This window comes from Calypte anna, chromosome 4A, assembly GCF_003957555.1.
Source record: "Calypte anna isolate BGI_N300 chromosome 4A, bCalAnn1_v1.p, whole genome shotgun sequence".
In the NCBI taxonomy this organism is placed as follows: Eukaryota; Metazoa; Chordata; class Aves; order Apodiformes; family Trochilidae; genus Calypte; species Calypte anna.
In genome coordinates, this window is record NC_044248.1 from 39,105,429 (window position 1) to 39,122,788 (window position 17,360).

Sequence of the window (17,360 nt, forward strand, 5' to 3'; positions counted from 1 at the left end):
GAGTGAAGGGTTATTTAACACTGGAACAGGCTTCCCAGCGCTTGAATCACGATCCCTGGAGCTCTTTAAAAGACATGCCGATGTGCCGCCTGGGAATACGGTCTAGCACCGAGCTCAAGGTTGATGGTTGGTAGAGTTAGGTTATGATTGCACTCCATGATCTTAAAGCCGTTTTCCAACCGGAACGATTCCGTAATTCCCTAGATTTCTGCGTGCGGAGCAGACACCACACAGGGCGTTCCCGCACCCTACCCTCTCTCCGCACCCCGCCACACCCCACCCCGGCCCCTCTAACAAAGGAGGCCCCGGGGCTGCGGTGAAGGGCGGGCGTTACCGCTCCCTGCGGGGACCCGCCCTTCACAGCTCCCTCCTTCCCGGCCGGCGGCTCTGCTTCTCCTCCCACCCTGCCTCCGCCCTTCCCGGCTCCCCGCTCCTCCCCGGCGGCGGCATTGGGCGGCGGCAGGGTGCCGGGCGGGGGTGTTTCCCGGGCGGCCTTTCCCGGATGTGCTCCCCTGACTCATAACTCTGCCCGCACGCAGCCTCTCTCCCGTTGTGTCGCGCCCGCCGCGCTCCCCGCACACGCTTCTTCCCGCGCCTCCCTCCGCGCCTGCGGAGAGGCGGTGACAGCAGAAGCAGAAGGGGAAGGAAGGAGGAAGAGGAGGAGGAGGAAGAAGAAGAAGAAGAGGCCGCGGCGGCACCATGGGTAAGTCGCCCCGGCTCCGCGCTGTGCGGCAGCACCGCCGCCCCTCTGCCCCCGGAGGACACCGCCCGCTCCTCTCCGCCGCCTTGCGAGAGGCTCCTGGGGCAACTTCCTCATGGGTCGCCTTCCTGCATTCACTGCCTCGCCCCCCGAGGAGGAGGAGGAGGAAGAAGAGGGTCGGGTGGCAGCGGGGCTCCGCCGAACCCTCCCACCCCTGCCGCTGCTCTGGCTCCTGCCCCTGCGGTGCAAAGTTTCCGTGCTGCCGGTTCTGCCCCGGTCCGGTCCGGGGTAGCCCTTAAGCACCTTTTATCCTGGGGGTGCAGTCAAGTGGGTTAAAAGGGAAGCTAAAATTCCCCGAGTGGGAAGGGGGGGTTCAGAGCACGGAGTTATATAAGGCACCCCCGGGACGCTTTCCCTGTTACTGTTTGCTTAATGGAGACAGTTGGGGTAATGTATTTAGGAGATTATAAAATAATCTCTGCTCGATGTTCGTGGAAGATACGAGGATCCCTCGTATTTCTCCGGGTCTGGGAAAGAGCATTACTCATTGCCTACAAATGCAGCCATATTACCTCTGCCTTTTTTTATCTGAAGGGTGTAAATTAAGTAGTTTCACGTGGATTCCCACTTGCATGGAGCTTCCAACAAATGCCATGTCAATCTAGGAAGTACAGTATTCGATTTTTCTTCTCAAAGTGCTCAATTAATTTCTCTTGCCTGCTCTACCTCTTCCACAAACTACAGCTCTCCTGATATTGAAGAGATTTCCCAAAAATCTGGCTGTAGCATAGATCCTAGAGATGGATAAGGAGTGCCCCCTTTAAGCTGCCAAAGACCTGGCCAGTCTGCCAAATATGATGGGGGGATCTGGGTTGTGGATCCTGAGGGCAAGGAGCTGGGTAAGGAGGTTCCTGAATTCAGCTCGGGTTTGACATCAGCACTTCCTGTGGCCTTAGGTAAATCAGTAGTTTCTTTGCAGATCACACTCCTTTCACTTTCAACTAGAAGTTTCCATCAAGAAGCAGTTGGAGTGCCTCAGGTTTTCTGATGGTGAAATGAGGATAAATACTTCTTTAAAGCAACGGAGAACCTCTGGAGAATTCTTCAAATTAGAAGCTGCCAGGCTCAGGCACGAGAAGTAACTATGAGATTTTGTTAGAACTAGGTGAAACTATAAAGGTGAAGGCCTCTCATTTCATGTGAGTGAACAGGACACTAGGATTTAGTTTGCATAATTCACAAAGTGAATTATTAATCTCATCATTCTGGTCCAAGTCTAGCTATGGATAACTCTGTTCTGGTTTCCAACCTCAAACACCTCAAGACATCAGCTAAAACCATCCAGAAAAGCTGGTGTAAAATGTGCACAGCACTCCTTTCTAAATGAGACTCTGCACTTCAGTCACAGGCAAGTTTGTAAGCAGTTTGAGAATCTGCTACAGCTTGCTGCATAAGTAAGAGCTGTTATTATTTTAAGGAAAACAGATTTTCCTATAGAGTCTCTCAGCACCCATCCATAACTGCCAAAGAATTTGCTTGGGAAGATATAGAGGAACTTTTTCCCCCTCCTCATTTCTTCACATATTGGTGCCTAATTCCACTGGCTTTAAGATCAAGGCACACTCTAAGCAGCCTCTGCAGCAGATGTTGCTCCAATGAGTGACAAGCAAAGACTGGAAACACTTTCAGCTTGGCTAGCAACTAATAATGACTTTCCATGTTAAAGATCTAAGTTTAAGCCCATGCAACCAGTGCACCAGCTTCCCTCATTCAGGTTATAGTATTCTATTTTGTAAAAGCTGAAAATCCTTACAGTGAAATCAAGGATGAATTTCTTCTTCTTATAGCTTGTGTGTCATTCAATAAATTGTGCTCCAAACCCAAACATTTGTGACAGACTGCAGTAATGTCTTGTGCTTAAACATACATATTCTGTATTTTTGAAGGTTGGTATGGTATTAGCTGGCTTGTATATAGCCGATGATATAAAATGGAAGCCCAAGCAGGTATAGTCTAACTCAAAATATTTCTGTTGTTAAAAGACTTACTATGTATACATGAATCTGTATTTTCTTTACTGTATCAAAACACTGCTGCTGTCACTCTGATTCCAAGAGTCTGTTCCTCTGAGCACATTATCAGGGCAGTTGTTTCCTCCCAGAGGATAGTGATTTCCTCTCAGTAATATAAATTCTTTACAAAATTATCATTTTTGTTGCTTGCATTTATAGTTTTTAAAAAATTGTGCTTAAGGTACAGTATAAACAGTATTCAACTTTTGGCTCCGAGAGGCAAGTTGCCAAGTACTCCTGACAGCAGAGGACTTGGGATGCTTGAGATGATGTTCACCACCACTACTTCACTGTTTTTATAAGAATAGTTACAAGTTTCTACATTTTAGTTATTCATGTAACTGAAAACTAATGTTACTAATGTAACACTGCAGTTCCCCAATGAATGGCCTCTTTCCCCAGTCAATTTTCTTGGTTTTAGTCCTGCAGAACACACCTTGTATACTCATACAAACATACTGTATCAAATAAAAGGTTTATATTTTAGAAGAGCAGGCTGTGGAGTTTATGGGAAGCAAGCTGTAGTTACTTCACAGATGTAACTAAAATCAGGAACTTGGTTATATGTTGACCACTCAACAGTAATCCATTGGCCCCAAAAGCTGGAGAAACCCCACATATGAGAGTTTATATGCAGAATACAACTACAGATGACAGATTGGTTTGTTTGTGTGTTTGTTGTTTTGGTTTTTTTAATGGCACAAGTCAGTTTGTTTGTAATGTTGATGTTATGGTCTCTAATAGTCAAAACTCAAAAAATACTCTCCCATCTTGAGGGTATTGGGTTTTCTAGCAGGAAATGGAAGGTAGCTTCTTGTCTGAAGAAGCTTAATCCATTCTTAATTACTTGGGCAACAGACTGCAAAAGCAACCTGCCTGTTTTACAATGAGACCAAGGAAATTTGTAGACTGTTTACAATACCCAGCAGCAACAACGTGCTGGCAGGATATGTATGGTGCAGAGGCTATGATGTAGATGGATTTATTTAAGCACTGTCCCTTTAGCTAGTGTCAGAACAGAAGGCCTATATTGCCCCTCTCCTTCCAATATACTCCATTTTCTCTCCCCTTTCCCTGAAGGATAACTACATGCAATTATGTATCAAGTTTTGGGGTTATCCTGGTGTTTGTGGAATGCCAAATCCCAAGGGAACCACAGTTCAGGGTACAGCAAGCCACTGACTATCTTCAGGGTGCTGGGTTAAAAAGGGCAGGAGGGTGAAGCTTCAGGCCTGGCTGTGTGCAATATTGATTTTGGAAAGGACAAACCTGCCAGCTTTTTGTTTAAAAATGTAATCAGGAGCCTCAGACATGAGGGGAATGAAAGCTAATGAAAAAAAGTCTTCCATCTTGAGAGCTCTTTTGCTGCTTTTCTTAAAAAAGATGCAAGTCAGCCTAATAAACTGCTTGGAAGAGAGATGTATCAATCAGTTGCCCTAAAAGATAGTATTTAATTCTTTTGAAGTTTTTGCTAAAACAATGAGACTTGTAGCAACACTAGCAGTCCTAGCAAGCCAGAACACACCAATCTAAGCAAGTATAAAATGTTGTATTAGCAGTTACTAAAACCAGGACCAGTTTGGGCAGAAGTCTTGTCTTGAAAGCACAAACCCAAAGAAAACTGCTTTCAGACTGCATCTTGTTTGCTTGTTCTTCATCTGAAGCAGCCAGAGAAGTTGGGTTAGTTCTGGCTGACCTTCCTTAATGAATTACTGTTCCTGTGTTCAGGTCAATATTTGTGATCTTTTGTTATAATGTGAGGCTGAAATCAACGGATTTTGACTTTAGCTTTAGGATAAAGACTTCATTCACAAGTGTGTTTCCTGAGAACAGAGGATTCAGGGGTAGTTTCAGAAGTCTGTGGGGAACATCTGGCATTCTGTGGCATCAAAATCAAAGTGGAAAGAAAAAGAGGAAAGGAGCAGCTGAAACTTGAAGGAAACAAAGTGGTAATAATGGAAACGAGAAAGCTACCAAGACAAGTCAAGAATAGAAGGGAACAAAAATCACTTAAAGGAAATGTGTGGAAGGAGAGAAATATTAGAAGCAGAGGACAGACAGGGATAATAAATGGATGAATGGAACAACAGAGGACAAAAATAGGATGCCCACACTCCTGCCCCCCCAATAAAGTTAAGAAAATAGTTGGAGGGTGTAAATGCATATAAAAGCAGATTTTTTTACCTTTAGTGCCATTTGGTTGCTGCTGATAGTCCTTGAAAAGACCTGTTAAAATTTTCCATCTTCTTTGTTTCTGGAAATTTGTTTTTTTTCTTCCGATTTCTTTCTGGAAATGTTGAGATTTTAATTAGTTATGAATACGTTAAAAATTAAAAATAAAAAAAAAAAAAAGAGATTTTAACATAAACTAGCATGTGCTTAATAAAGGGGAAAACAATGTCATCATTGTTTGACAGGAGAGAAATCTATGGAGATTCATCTCTGGCACCTGTCAAGGAGGTTGGTTGTTATTCCTTCTTAACTCAGTTGCAGGATGCAGTTCGTATCTGATGAGGGGTATTAAACAGTAACACAGTTACTTACAGAAGAGGAAACCTGCTTCTCACTGCTGAGTAGTCTACCTGGATCTGTTCACATGCTGTGTGTTCAAGAAAATGAGCATCCCTGCTGTCTTGGTAGTGTTGGGGGCATTATTTTTAAGATTCTAACTTGTTTCCAGATTAAAATAGTTCAGGACCTCTGTCTAAACTTCTGGAAATTTTGAGTCTTAAAAAATGTTGATGTCTGTTCTCCAGGTAATGGGGAAATGTTTTTAATGACAGTTTGAATTTTAAGTAGACAAAGAGCTTTTGCTAGTAAGGGATTTTATAATCAGAAGCTTTCACTGAAAGGACAATCTCCCAGGGCCTCTTTTTGTTAACTGTGGTGAAGAAATAGTTTGTTTACAAATTTTAATATATTGGCAACAAATATTTTTTTATATATAGAGAGTGAAATGGTGATTAAAATCCACAGACTTCTGAATGCTGGAATTCCTTTTAGTGCAAAAAAATAGCTGATGTGTAAAAGAATTTACGTGCACTTCCAGATTTGCCTAAAAGCATTTGTAAATTCTCTGAAACAATTGGCTGTGCTTCAGGGATCCTCAAAGTTATCCATGCAGCCTGGAAACATTTGTCCAGCCTGAGAAAGCTTTGAAGTTGTGCAGAAAACCTGGTGAGCTCATCGTGTTCTTAAGCTGTAGTTGGAGTAGATGACAAAGCTGGCAGACATTTAGAAGAATTTGTCAAATATCTAAACCAGCAAACTGCTGTTTGTTTCATTCCAGACAGAAGACAGAATTTACTGCAGGATGCTCTGGGACCTGCAAAAAAAAACCAGCTTACCTTAACTGGGCAAGTGTGTGCTGCCAATGCATCTGCCTTAGAAATATCTCTGATGTGAAGCACTCTCAGACACATCTTCACAAATTCTGATAAGAGATATAGGGAAATGAATGTGTTTGTCTTAAGTAGTAGAAGTTCACAAGATGCATACATCAAGACAATGTAGATGCCTGTACAAAGTTGTGTTAAAGTTTGTAGCTTAAAGTAAGTGAAGTGCTTTCATTTCATGGTTTCCATTTCTAGGCTAGACACAAATGTCATAGAAAAATCACTTTTACACATTTAAAAATCGGGAAAATAAAAAAGAGTAATCCCACTTTGCAGAGGAAATACTTTAAGTGATACATTTCAATATTTTGTTCCATTTTCCACATATTTCACAGCTCATACAAGCTTACTGCTACCTACTCATGTATTAGAGGAAGATCTGAGGCTTAAGTCAATTCCAATCTTTTATTAAAATACTGAGCTATTCCTTGTGTTAGTGACAGCTCAGGGAGATTCATTAAACTTAATCAGTGTTGTTGAAGTTCATTAGTTGGTTCCATCCACCAATACTTGTCAACCTGATGGATACAATAATTTTGAAGAAAAATGCAGAATTTCTGTGGGTTTGTTTTTGGTTTGGTTTTTTGTTGTTTTTTTTTTTTTGACCCTTCCTATCAGTTGACTCACTATTTGACAACTTGTTTCATTAGCTGATTAAATCTGATTAAAATGTGCTTTAATTCACATTAAATATTATTCACATTTAATTAAATGTAAAAAAACAGCCTTTGGTTCAGGTTTTACTGCCTGTGCTCTGCAAATGTCCTTGTGAGTAAGACTGGACAGAGAGTAATATGGAAATTATAAGAGAAATGACAGATGCATGGAGGAGAGCAGTGAAGCAGTACAGGATGGACAACACGAGGGGAGGATTGTACAAAACCTTGGGGAAATCTGTCCCAGGCCTGTGCTTGGGAGACCTGGGGAGGTGACAGCTCAGCATCTCCTGGTAGCCTTGTGTCTGCATATCCACTGTCAGCCACCTGTGCATTTTGATGACCTTCCTGATACACTAATGGGGGAGCACCAGGGCACAAAACCTGCAGTTGAAAACTATATCCTTAGCACATTCTTCACCTTTCAGTAAATGTCTCTAGAATACACCACTAAAAAAAAAAAAAAACCAAAACCAAAAAACCCCAGGATCTAACAGGCTACTCCTGTTTCTCTCGTCCTGTCCTCCATAAAGAGGTCCACAGTTGGAAGAAAACTCCCTCATCCCCAGCCCAGCACTTTCCAAACCCTGTTCTACCCCATTTTCCTTTAGTTTTATGCAGGCTGGAATCTAAAATTGCATTTAACCATAGGATTAATTCTGTGACAATGTTTTGTGGCTGGAAGCTGAAAGTTCTCCTAGCTTAGCTCTTTGACAAAAATATAAAAACTATAAAAAATGAACACCTCTGCAAGCCTTTATCATTTTTAGGGTAAATGGAGTGTTTGGCTGTGTGTTGCTTGGGGGTGTCCTGCTCTCTAGGAGCTAGGAACTCCTTTTGGGAGTATCCTCAGAAACACTTCCTTCATTTGTTGTTGGATTTAACAGTTCAGTGACTTAAATCAATGGGACTATTTGAGCATTTGTAGCCTTAAATGCAACCTTACAAGTACCTGCCTACTACAGGTAGGTACTACAGGGCCAGTAGCACACCTGTTCCCCTCTCTACCCTTTTTAAGTTCATTCCTGGATCCTTTCTCTATGGGGAAATCCCAGTCAATGGCACCCAGTGCCCTGCAGGCATAGCTTGAGTTCAGTGCTGCCAAGTAGCTCCCTGTGCTATGTGAAGGCTTTGGAAGGGTTCCCTTACATCAAAATGCCATTTTATCTTGACAGCAAGAAAAAAAGCATGGAAAGAGAAAAGGGATTTTTAACCAAAGCAGGATTGTACACATCTTTCTTACCCAAATCTGCACTGCCTACAGGATATTTAACTTACTGAAGTCAGTCTTCTGAGTCCCATGTACCTACCTGGTAATTAGCATCTTCATATCTCCAGCCATTTCTTCAAACAATCTTCTGATGTGCACATTGAAAGTCACTAGATTACTGGTCAAGTTTGGACCATGCTGTACAAATACCTAAGACACCTTTCCTGAGCTTCAGTGAGCAAGAGGAAGTGCAGTGAGTGAGAAGAGAGGCAGAAAGATTGCACAGGTATTTATGAGGTATTTCCACACTTACCTTTCATTCTTTTTCTTCCTCTCCCCTAAGTAACTAGTAGCAATTGTTTTTCCTCTTTGCTCTCCTCTGCACATCTGTTGAATTGATTTTAGGATCAGGATGTTATTCTGTGGATGGGAAAAAAAAGGCCAACCACTGGTCTGTGAACACATTCATTGTAAAAATGCATGGTATAATTAAATGAGTTTAGAAATCTATTCATAGGCTTTATACAAATACATTTGGTCTCATCCTGCAAGACCTATGGGGCAGCCCCTTTCTTACATGGCTCTCCACAAAGCTCAAGGAGAATACATACACATTCTGGCTCCTGCAATCCAGAACTATGGGAAAATCAGGGAAATGTTGGTGAATGAGGGAAAGAGATGGAACATGTACATATGTGATTGCTGACATGAACCAAGCAGGTTCAAGATTTTAATTTTTTTTTTATCCTTCACCTATTTACAGCAATCTAGTGTTCCAGAGACACTAAATCAAAGACACTAAATCAATGCATTTACATGCATCAGTGCCCAAAAGGCAGTGTGCACATTCTGGACAAAAATACACTTCTGTATTTGATGTTATACTGTTTTTATGTTCTTCAAATCAATGCTATTTTACCCAAGAATACTTTTTTATTCTTTGCACCCTTTTCTACAGCTGTCCTATTTCTTTGGCTTCTTTATTTCATTGCCCAGTTTCCTTCTCTCTACCTCCTCCAGTTGTCTGTTCTTTTCTCTCTCCTCCCATCTCCCAATCTCTCTCCTCCTCTATTCTGTCTTTATTAATTAAATATCTGACAGCCTCTACCATCATCTACCATTTCCACTATCTTTTTAGGGTAAGAATTGAAAAAAACATGTTCCACTTTCTAATTTCAAGAGATGAAGTGGGTTTTTTTTTTCTTCTATTCAGTTAAACATCAGTTATTTACAACCAGTTTAAAATCATGCTTCAGTTTTGCCTAATGTGCAATAAGTGAGAACATTTGAAAGAATGTATCTCCTAGGACAGAAATTGCACAGAACTGGGCCCTATTAATCTAAATGCTATTTACACAACATTCTTGAACCCACACAAAGCCCACACTGAGTACCACTGAAATCACTGGGATACTGCTGTTCTGACTCAGCTCAGTAGAGCTTAAACTTTCCTGTTTTGGTGAAACCCCTGTAAAATGACAGGCATCACTCCATCCTTTCAAGATGAAGTTTGTATGGTTGTGGCAAAGATGGCAGACACTGGACTGATTTTGACCATCAGAAGCACTGTTAAAATGTCTTTAGCGTCTGAAGGAACTTGGCAAATGAAGAAAGCCATGCCCTCTGATAAAGCAAATGGCTTGGTAAACTTGATATTTATTAAAAATTGATAGAATTCTCTAGCTTATGTAATTTGTTCTGCTAAAGAATAAACCAGTTTAACAAGGAGATCATCCTCCCCTAAAAGGAATAGTAAGCATGGTGTCATAAACAATTAATATACAAACAGTTCTTAATTCTGCCTTGTAGCAGCATAGAGAAAAACTATGTTTTCAGAAACTCACCTTGTAGCCATTAGATGATTACTTTGGATGCTTTCTGATATTCCCAGAAAATGTTAGGAATCCCTCTTTACAAGACTGCCACACATTATGCTTCTAATGACACATTTTGAGCATGGACACCCAGTGCTTCAAAGGCAAAAATGGCGGAGAGGAAGAAAAAGCAATTCAGTTCACTTCTTCAGAATGCATTTTCATTCCAGAAATGATCTGAAGTTATTGTTTACCTTTATGAAGGCCATAACTTCTGCCAAGGAGGGTGAAGGCATCCCAGTTCTTTTTTTGTCTGTGGACAACAAGGTAAAATTTAAGCCCAGTCTCTGGAAGAGACTTGAAGAATTCTCTTGCAAACATAAAATTTGAGTTCAGTGCATGTGCCCAGTTCAAAACATGGCTGAAAAGAGAGATGCTTTAGATAATACAGCAGTTCATGTTAGCAAGGGGTAGCCTGTTATACTTTTTTTTTTCTTTAAAAACTGTTATTTAATAGGTGTTCTGATAAGAAGGAACAGCCATGGGGTACTGGATTGGGTTTTTTCCCCTACGTGGTTCTCCTGATGCTGAACCATTTTCTGTACTTCAGTGAAGTGATCACAACAGCAAAGTGTCACTTGGAAGCCAACATACTCCAACAGCTATTTAAACCAAACTCCTTTCTTTTCAAAAATCAGAAATGATCATCAAGAAGTCAGCATTATTGGCTGTACATAAAGAACTTGCTGGGTTTTTTGAAAGCTGTTTAAAAGGCACATTTTACAAAATTACTTAAATTTTGGCAGGTTTTTTGAAACACAGGCTTCTCTGTTTGACTCTTCTTATGGCTTAAGAAATAAATAGATAAGCCTATTATTTTTTTTCCCATTACCAGAAATTTATTTCTTACAAGCAGAAATGTGCTGAGGGGCTGCTTACAGATTTAAGATTAGGCTGTGTTTGGGCAAGCAGAGATCTAACACTGACATCAAGGATTAGGTATCAAAACTGAAAATTCAGGAATTCTTGCAAGCTCTTGGGGTTTTTTCCCTCTTTTTTCTCCCTTAGATTCACTTACATTTTGCAAAAACAGCTTTTGTAACAAACAGGCCTCTGATTGCAGTCACAATTTGGAAAGAAAATATTTTTAAGTTGGTTTTGTTAATTGTTGGCCTCTCAACAAACAATCAGAATATGCTTTTGATGGCTGCTGTGGTTATTGCATTTATATAACAACAAAAGATTCTGTACTTCTTGGGCTTTGATCAAGTAGCATGTTATTTTCTAACACCTTCAGAGGGTCAGTGCAAGGTTAGAAGCCAAAGTCTGCTTGTTTACATGAGCATACTATTCTGCTCTCTATTTCTGAATCTATTTTGTCCCCAGAATCCAGGATATCATTTGAATCTTTTCATTCTAGAGGTTTCTGCTGCTTCATTTAATACAATCTAAGGGTAACTTAAAATCATCAGACAAGAAAGTCTGTTTGCTTTGAATCAGCATGCTCAACACAGTGTGCACTAATTTAATGGAAGTAAAACTATTTTTTTCAGTTCTGAGACTTGACTCCTTTGAATTGAATACAGCAAACTCTACCAAGACCAAGGTTTAAGAGTGTTGCAAATGTTTGAAATGATGCTGTATTGCAGTGCTTTAAGTGACCTGGTTGCAGAGCATTTAGAAAAGGTAATCTGTTGAAACCAGCTCTGCTGCTGAAACCTCTGTGTTGTCAGATTATGGCCTCAGTTCCCAGTTGCCCTGTATTCTGCATAAATTGACTGCAAATTTGATTTAAGATGGTAATTGGGCCCAAATTGTAGCTATTATTTTCTGCCTGGACATCAATGACCATAGGATAATGGGTAATAAAATGATGCCCATGGTGCCTTCTTATTTGAGGTAACTTGAAGGAGTCTCATTTTTAAATACTCATCATGGCTCAGTAGAATTAATGGCTTTAAGATCTGCATACAGTTTTGAGGCTGCAGTGACTCACAGCTGTGGAAGCCAGGAAAAGCTGCAGATGTTTGGTACTCTGGAGAATTCACAGAAAAAGGGAATTAAGAGTTATATTCTCAAAAGACTGTAGTCAGTCCAGTATATCATGGATGCAGAAATCTGGATTTTCATGCATCAGAGAGAAAAGTTAGATGTGCTGGGCGTGGGTGACTGTTACTGAAAAGGTAAGAATACTGAGCTCTGTCATTGGAAAATATCCTCTGCAGAGGGATATATAAACATTAATTCATCTTAATATTTTTTTAAGTGAGAGTATGAAGATAATGCTTCATTTTCCATGTATTTAAGCATAACACTCACACTCAAATTTACCCTCCCCTCATCCCAGCCTGTTTCTCTGAAAAAGTAAAGACCAAGAGAGTAGCTTGTAAAAAGGTGTCTTCATTTCTTAGCCCATTCTCATGCAGGATTTCAAGTCAAGTGTATCACTGAAGGCTGCTATTGACCCAGACAGAGAAATAGGAAATAAGAGAAAAGTAGATTTTTACCCTGAACTCTGAAATGTGAAAGTAAACAAATAGCCTAACAAATGAAAGGCATAGTGTGAAAAAGAGAGAACGGGTTGGCATATGGAAGAGACTTCATCCTAAAATATGGCTTTCTAGTGTGATACTACATCATTATAACTGAGTATCAAGGTGCAAAAGGTGTCACAATGACAGCTAGAGTTAAAAGCAGCATTTCTAAAGGCCTGTGTTCAGACCAAAACTCTGTACTCACTTGAAAATGTGAAGTTTCTGGGTATTGTGATTATTATTTCATTATATATGTAGCATCACCTAACAATTAGTAGGAATGTGGAGACATAATATACTTTTGTACTTCTACTAGTAAATAGTTCTCAAAATTGACTCTGTGGTACTTAAGTTCCATTTGTGTCATGGTCACAGTGTGACATGGTCACACTATTAATATTTTATATTTTGGTTGTAAGGAAATATTGGCCACTGCCAATATTCAAACCACTTCATGGTTTGAATGATTTACAAGGGTTTACTTCAGGGAAAATGACACCACGTTGAGAGGAGTCCTAGGTAGGAGTTAACAGTGGGAGAGAAACAGGGGGAAAACGTTTTTAAATAAATTAATCACCCCAGGGAAAGGTCTGTTAAGAAAAGAAAGAGGACAACTGGAGCTCTTTTCACCCTCCTCACCTCTGCGATTGCTGTCTCCTTGAAGACACTGATGGGGGTGCTCTCTGCTGCTCTGCTCCTTTTCACCTCTGTTTTCACTTCTGCTTTTGCTCTTTGGCTTTGTTGCTGCTTCGCTTCACTTCACTTCTGTTCGCTTCTCTCTAGGCATGCTGATGATTTTTCCCCCCTTTTTCCTCTGAATTTTTATCATAAAAAGTTCCTTCTTTTCATCAATTATTGCCAGAGGTTGGACATTGGTAAATGCAGGTCTTCCCTTTGTATTCAGGTTTCCTGGAATTCTTGTATTTGCTGCCATTTGCATTCACTGTCTGGTGGCTTATTAGCATTTTTATCTTTTTAGTCCTGACAAAGGAGTGGGGTCTGTTGAGGAGATTTGCTGATGGAAATAAGTTTGATACATTTTAAACAGAGCAAATTATGCCAGGGTTTTGCTGATTCAAGAGGCACCTTTTCTATTTTCAATGTATCCACATTACATTTCACCCTGTGGCTCTTGAGTCAGCATTCATATTCATATCCCATTTTGTGGGGGGATTTTTGCAGCTGAATTGCATGGCTCTATTTTGGGGGTTTTGTGGGGTTTTTTTGTTTGGTTTTTTTGTTGGTTGGTTGGTTCGTTTTGGGTGTTTTGTTGGATTTTTTTGGTGTTTTGTTTGGGTTGTTTTGGGTTTGTTTTTTTTTTAATCTGTGCTCTTTCAGCAGTTCAGCCATTTTCCAAGGGTTTTCCCACTCCAGAGCCATTCCTGCCTGGCAACATGACCACCCAAAGGTGTGGAGTGTTCCACTGAGCCATGCCCTTCCCCCACGATATATCCAGGCTCTCCTAGCTCAAAAGTCAATAAATTTAACATGAGTGGGGGGGAAACAGTCCATTTTACCACATATGTAACACAGTCATGTACACTCTCATCTCAAAAAATTTGAGGTTTTTTTTAACTGTAAGTCACATTTTTAATCTTTTTTTTTCTTTTTTCAGACATAGAATAATTAATAATTTTTCCTCAGTATTAAAACGTTGCTACAGAAAATTAGCTTCTTTCAAGCTCTCACTGAAAGGAAATCTTTGCCCTTCAAAACTATGCTCAGATCCTCCTGTTATAGTATAAAGGACTTACCAAACAGGTCCCATGAACTTGTGCACTTTCAGGTTCTTCAGATGGTCACAAATCTGATCTTCACTTACAATGGGCAGTTCTTCCTTCCAACCCTTGCCATTGTTTTCTGTGACTTTCAGGAGTGTGGCTGGAGCTCTGGGGGTAAAAAGTCATTGAGAACCTCAACCTTCTCCATATCACTTGTCACTAGTTTTCCTGTTTCCTTTCTGAGGGGGCCCACACGTTCCCTCCTCTTTTTTTTGTTGTCTTCCCTACTCTTCTTTTTGTTGTTAATATACCTACAGAAATTTTTGCTATTCCCCCTGATCTCCCTGGCTAGATTTAGTTCTAGCTGAGCTTACATGTACTGTAATGTGCTGCCTCAGAGCATCAGTATCATATTTACTGCACTGTAAGTGTTATTTTTACTAAATAAAGCTCTTAAATACTGTGCAGAGGTTAATGACCACTTATAGCTGCAGCAGTCATGCAGAAAAACCAGTGGATTTGGTGGAATTCTTTCTTTAAAAGAGGCTATATTAGGCATTTTGTGCCCTGTTTTATTTTTCCCATCTGGTTGTGCAGCTTTTTGTCAGCCTTGCATAAAAACCCAGTTGAATCCATTTTCTCTGGAGAGCATCTGAGCTGATCCTATCACTGCAGTGTTTTTATCAGTGTTGTACATCCTATGCATTCTTAAGTGAGAACAAATAACTGCATTAATAGGTAAATATTTATCCCTGGAGGGATTAACCACAGATGTCTGCTAATCTTAGTAACACCAGGTTTAAGGCAGTACATGATACCTTTAAAAACAAGCTCCAGAGTACATTTTGGCCCTAAAAGCTTATAGATTAATGATACTGACAACCCAGTCTTCAACTTACAATATGTGGGCACCACAATCTGCCTACAAAGCACCTATTATTGATTTGAGGCCACCTTAGGAATTTGTGCTAAACAGCTAAATTGAAAGACAAGTGGCATCAGCCAATCTCAGCAGCCAAGAGGAAGTTCTTTCCAGGATTGACTTAATTTATTAAATTTATTAAATATTAAAAGCTTCTTTCTCCAAGGCATGAGGAGCCTGTCACACTTGTATCAGCCCTTCTCTGGCTAGAGGAAAATTTTGAATTCCAGGTTTAATTATATTTTCAGGAGAAAAGGCACCTTCTTATGTGATAAGACTTCCTTTCTTGGGACAAAAATGTTTTGCCAAAGGTCACTTTAGTAGGAGAGTGCAGGCAAACAAGTGTTTACCACCAGAGGGATATTTAATTGTGAGACATCTGTCAGTAAAGGGGTTTTATTTTTTAAAGTCATGTTTAAGGTCATGTATTATATTTGTAACTGATCTCCTTCTAGACAGCTTTCACTGAAAATCAAACAGTAGCCAAAATGGAAAGTCACTTCCATTATGAACTGGTTTGCACACACTCATCAAATTTAAACACTATTTTTCAGGGCTGAAGACTCAGAAATACAATTTGTAATTCTCATGGAGCTACTAACTGAGAGCAGTGATTAATATTTTCTTATTGTTATTTTTTGGAAGTTAAATAAAAACAAATTGAAAGCAAATTTTGAAAGCTTTTTGGAGAGCAGCATAAACCACCATTAAGACTTTAAATCTAAGGAATATATGCACTTTGGGGCTTCATTTTGAACTCCCCTTGTCTGACAAGATGCAGAGGCTGCAACTCTCAGCCTTCTGCTGGGATAGAGAATTGTGACAACTGCATGTTGCCATAAAAAGATAACTGTGGAGACAAGTGTAAAGGATCAGCTGGTTTAGGATATGAATCTTGTTGTCAAGAAAGAAAATGGAACTTGCATGGGATCAGCTGGTTTAGGATATGAATCTTGTTGTCAAGAAAGAAAATGGAACTTGCATGAGTGTTGGATAACAGAATGTCTTAAGTTTTTTAAATTATGAACAGCTAGGCTAATTTATTCATAGCTTCTTCCATTTGTTTTTAAGATTTATTTTGTCAGTAATAGATGTATTATATTTGTATCTAAAATGTAAAAAAATAGAATAGAAAGTGAACTCTATAATTATATCAGGGTAAGCACTTCCTCCTCCCACTGAAGTTTCAGTGAAGTTTGTTGTGTGAGCCCTCAGCCTTTCAACATCTTGTGTTACGTGCTCTGATCAACCTTGAATTTAAATCTAGCTGCTTGAAGAGCCAGCAAATGAAACAATTTCCTACCTTGGAAAAGGACTGGGAAATTCAAGTCTTTATATTTTTAAAGGGCTTAACATTCAGAAAGATGCTCAAGGTCCAGACTTCCTTTTAGAATGGGATGCATTAGCAGGCAGATAGAACAATTGTATCCTGTACATGCAAGAAGAGAGTTGCAAAAGAAAGGAAACATATTAACTTGTAAAAAATTAAGACTTCAGACCAGGAGTACAAAAGCAGATTGCATAAATTGTTGATTTTCAACAACAACTTCTTTTAAGGTGCTAAGACACCTTTAAAAATGTAGCACTGAGTAATTACATAATGTGTAGGAACATCATTATATTCTGTTATTAGGTCTCTTATAGCCTTTCCTTTAAGCTTCACAGCATCTCTTAGATTAGTCACTATTTTTCCACTGCTGGGGCCTATTTTGTTTTCTGTAGAAGACTGTTCTTTGGGTCCTAATCATATATGTTATGGCTTCAAAGACTGGAATCACTTGTTTTAATTAAGTCCACAGCCAGGAGCTGAAAGAGAATATCAAAGCAAAGACCTCTCTATTAAAATCCTTTTCAAAACTCCATTTTGTTGAATTGCCCATGAATTAAAACTGCCATACAAATAATCTGTATTTTTACAGTCTTATTCCTTTAGTATTCTTATGACATGTTAGGACCTCCAAAGTGTTTATGGAAGACTATTTAAAAAATACTCCACTAATAATGAAAAAGTTACAGATGCATAGTGAGTGTCAAGCCCTGATCTGTGTTCTTAGTGCTTCTCCTGCAGAAATTTAAGATACAAATTAATCCCATCAGTTTACAGATTGTACACTTGATTCAGTTAAAAGGTGTTGAGGGGTGGGAATGAGGAGGGAGTGTTATTAAACAACTTCTTACAACTGAAATAGCATTTTTGTCTCACCATATTTTTTGCATCTCAGAAAACTGATCCCCAGCTGGAGGATTCATTGTTGTTTTACAATATATTTGTATTTTATTTATTATTTGTATTTATTTATTATTTGCATTTTATTTATTATTTACAATAATGTTTG

At 39.6% G+C, this 17,360-nt stretch overlaps 1 protein-coding gene across 6 annotated transcripts in view; it reads left to right on the forward strand.

Annotated features, from left to right (window-relative positions):
• The first annotated feature begins 428 nt into the window (after positions 1-428).
• Positions 429-17,360, forward strand: part of RAP1GDS1 (Rap1 GTPase-GDP dissociation stimulator 1) — an 85,159-nt gene continuing 68,227 nt past the window's right edge. For all 6 annotated transcript variants that reach the window (XM_030449987.1, XM_030449994.1, XM_030449990.1 and 3 more), the window contains exon 1: positions 429-703. In XM_030449987.1, the coding sequence (XP_030305847.1) occupies positions 700-703 (4 nt within the window). In that variant the 5' untranslated portion in view covers positions 429-699. The remainder of the gene's footprint in view (positions 704-17,360) is intronic.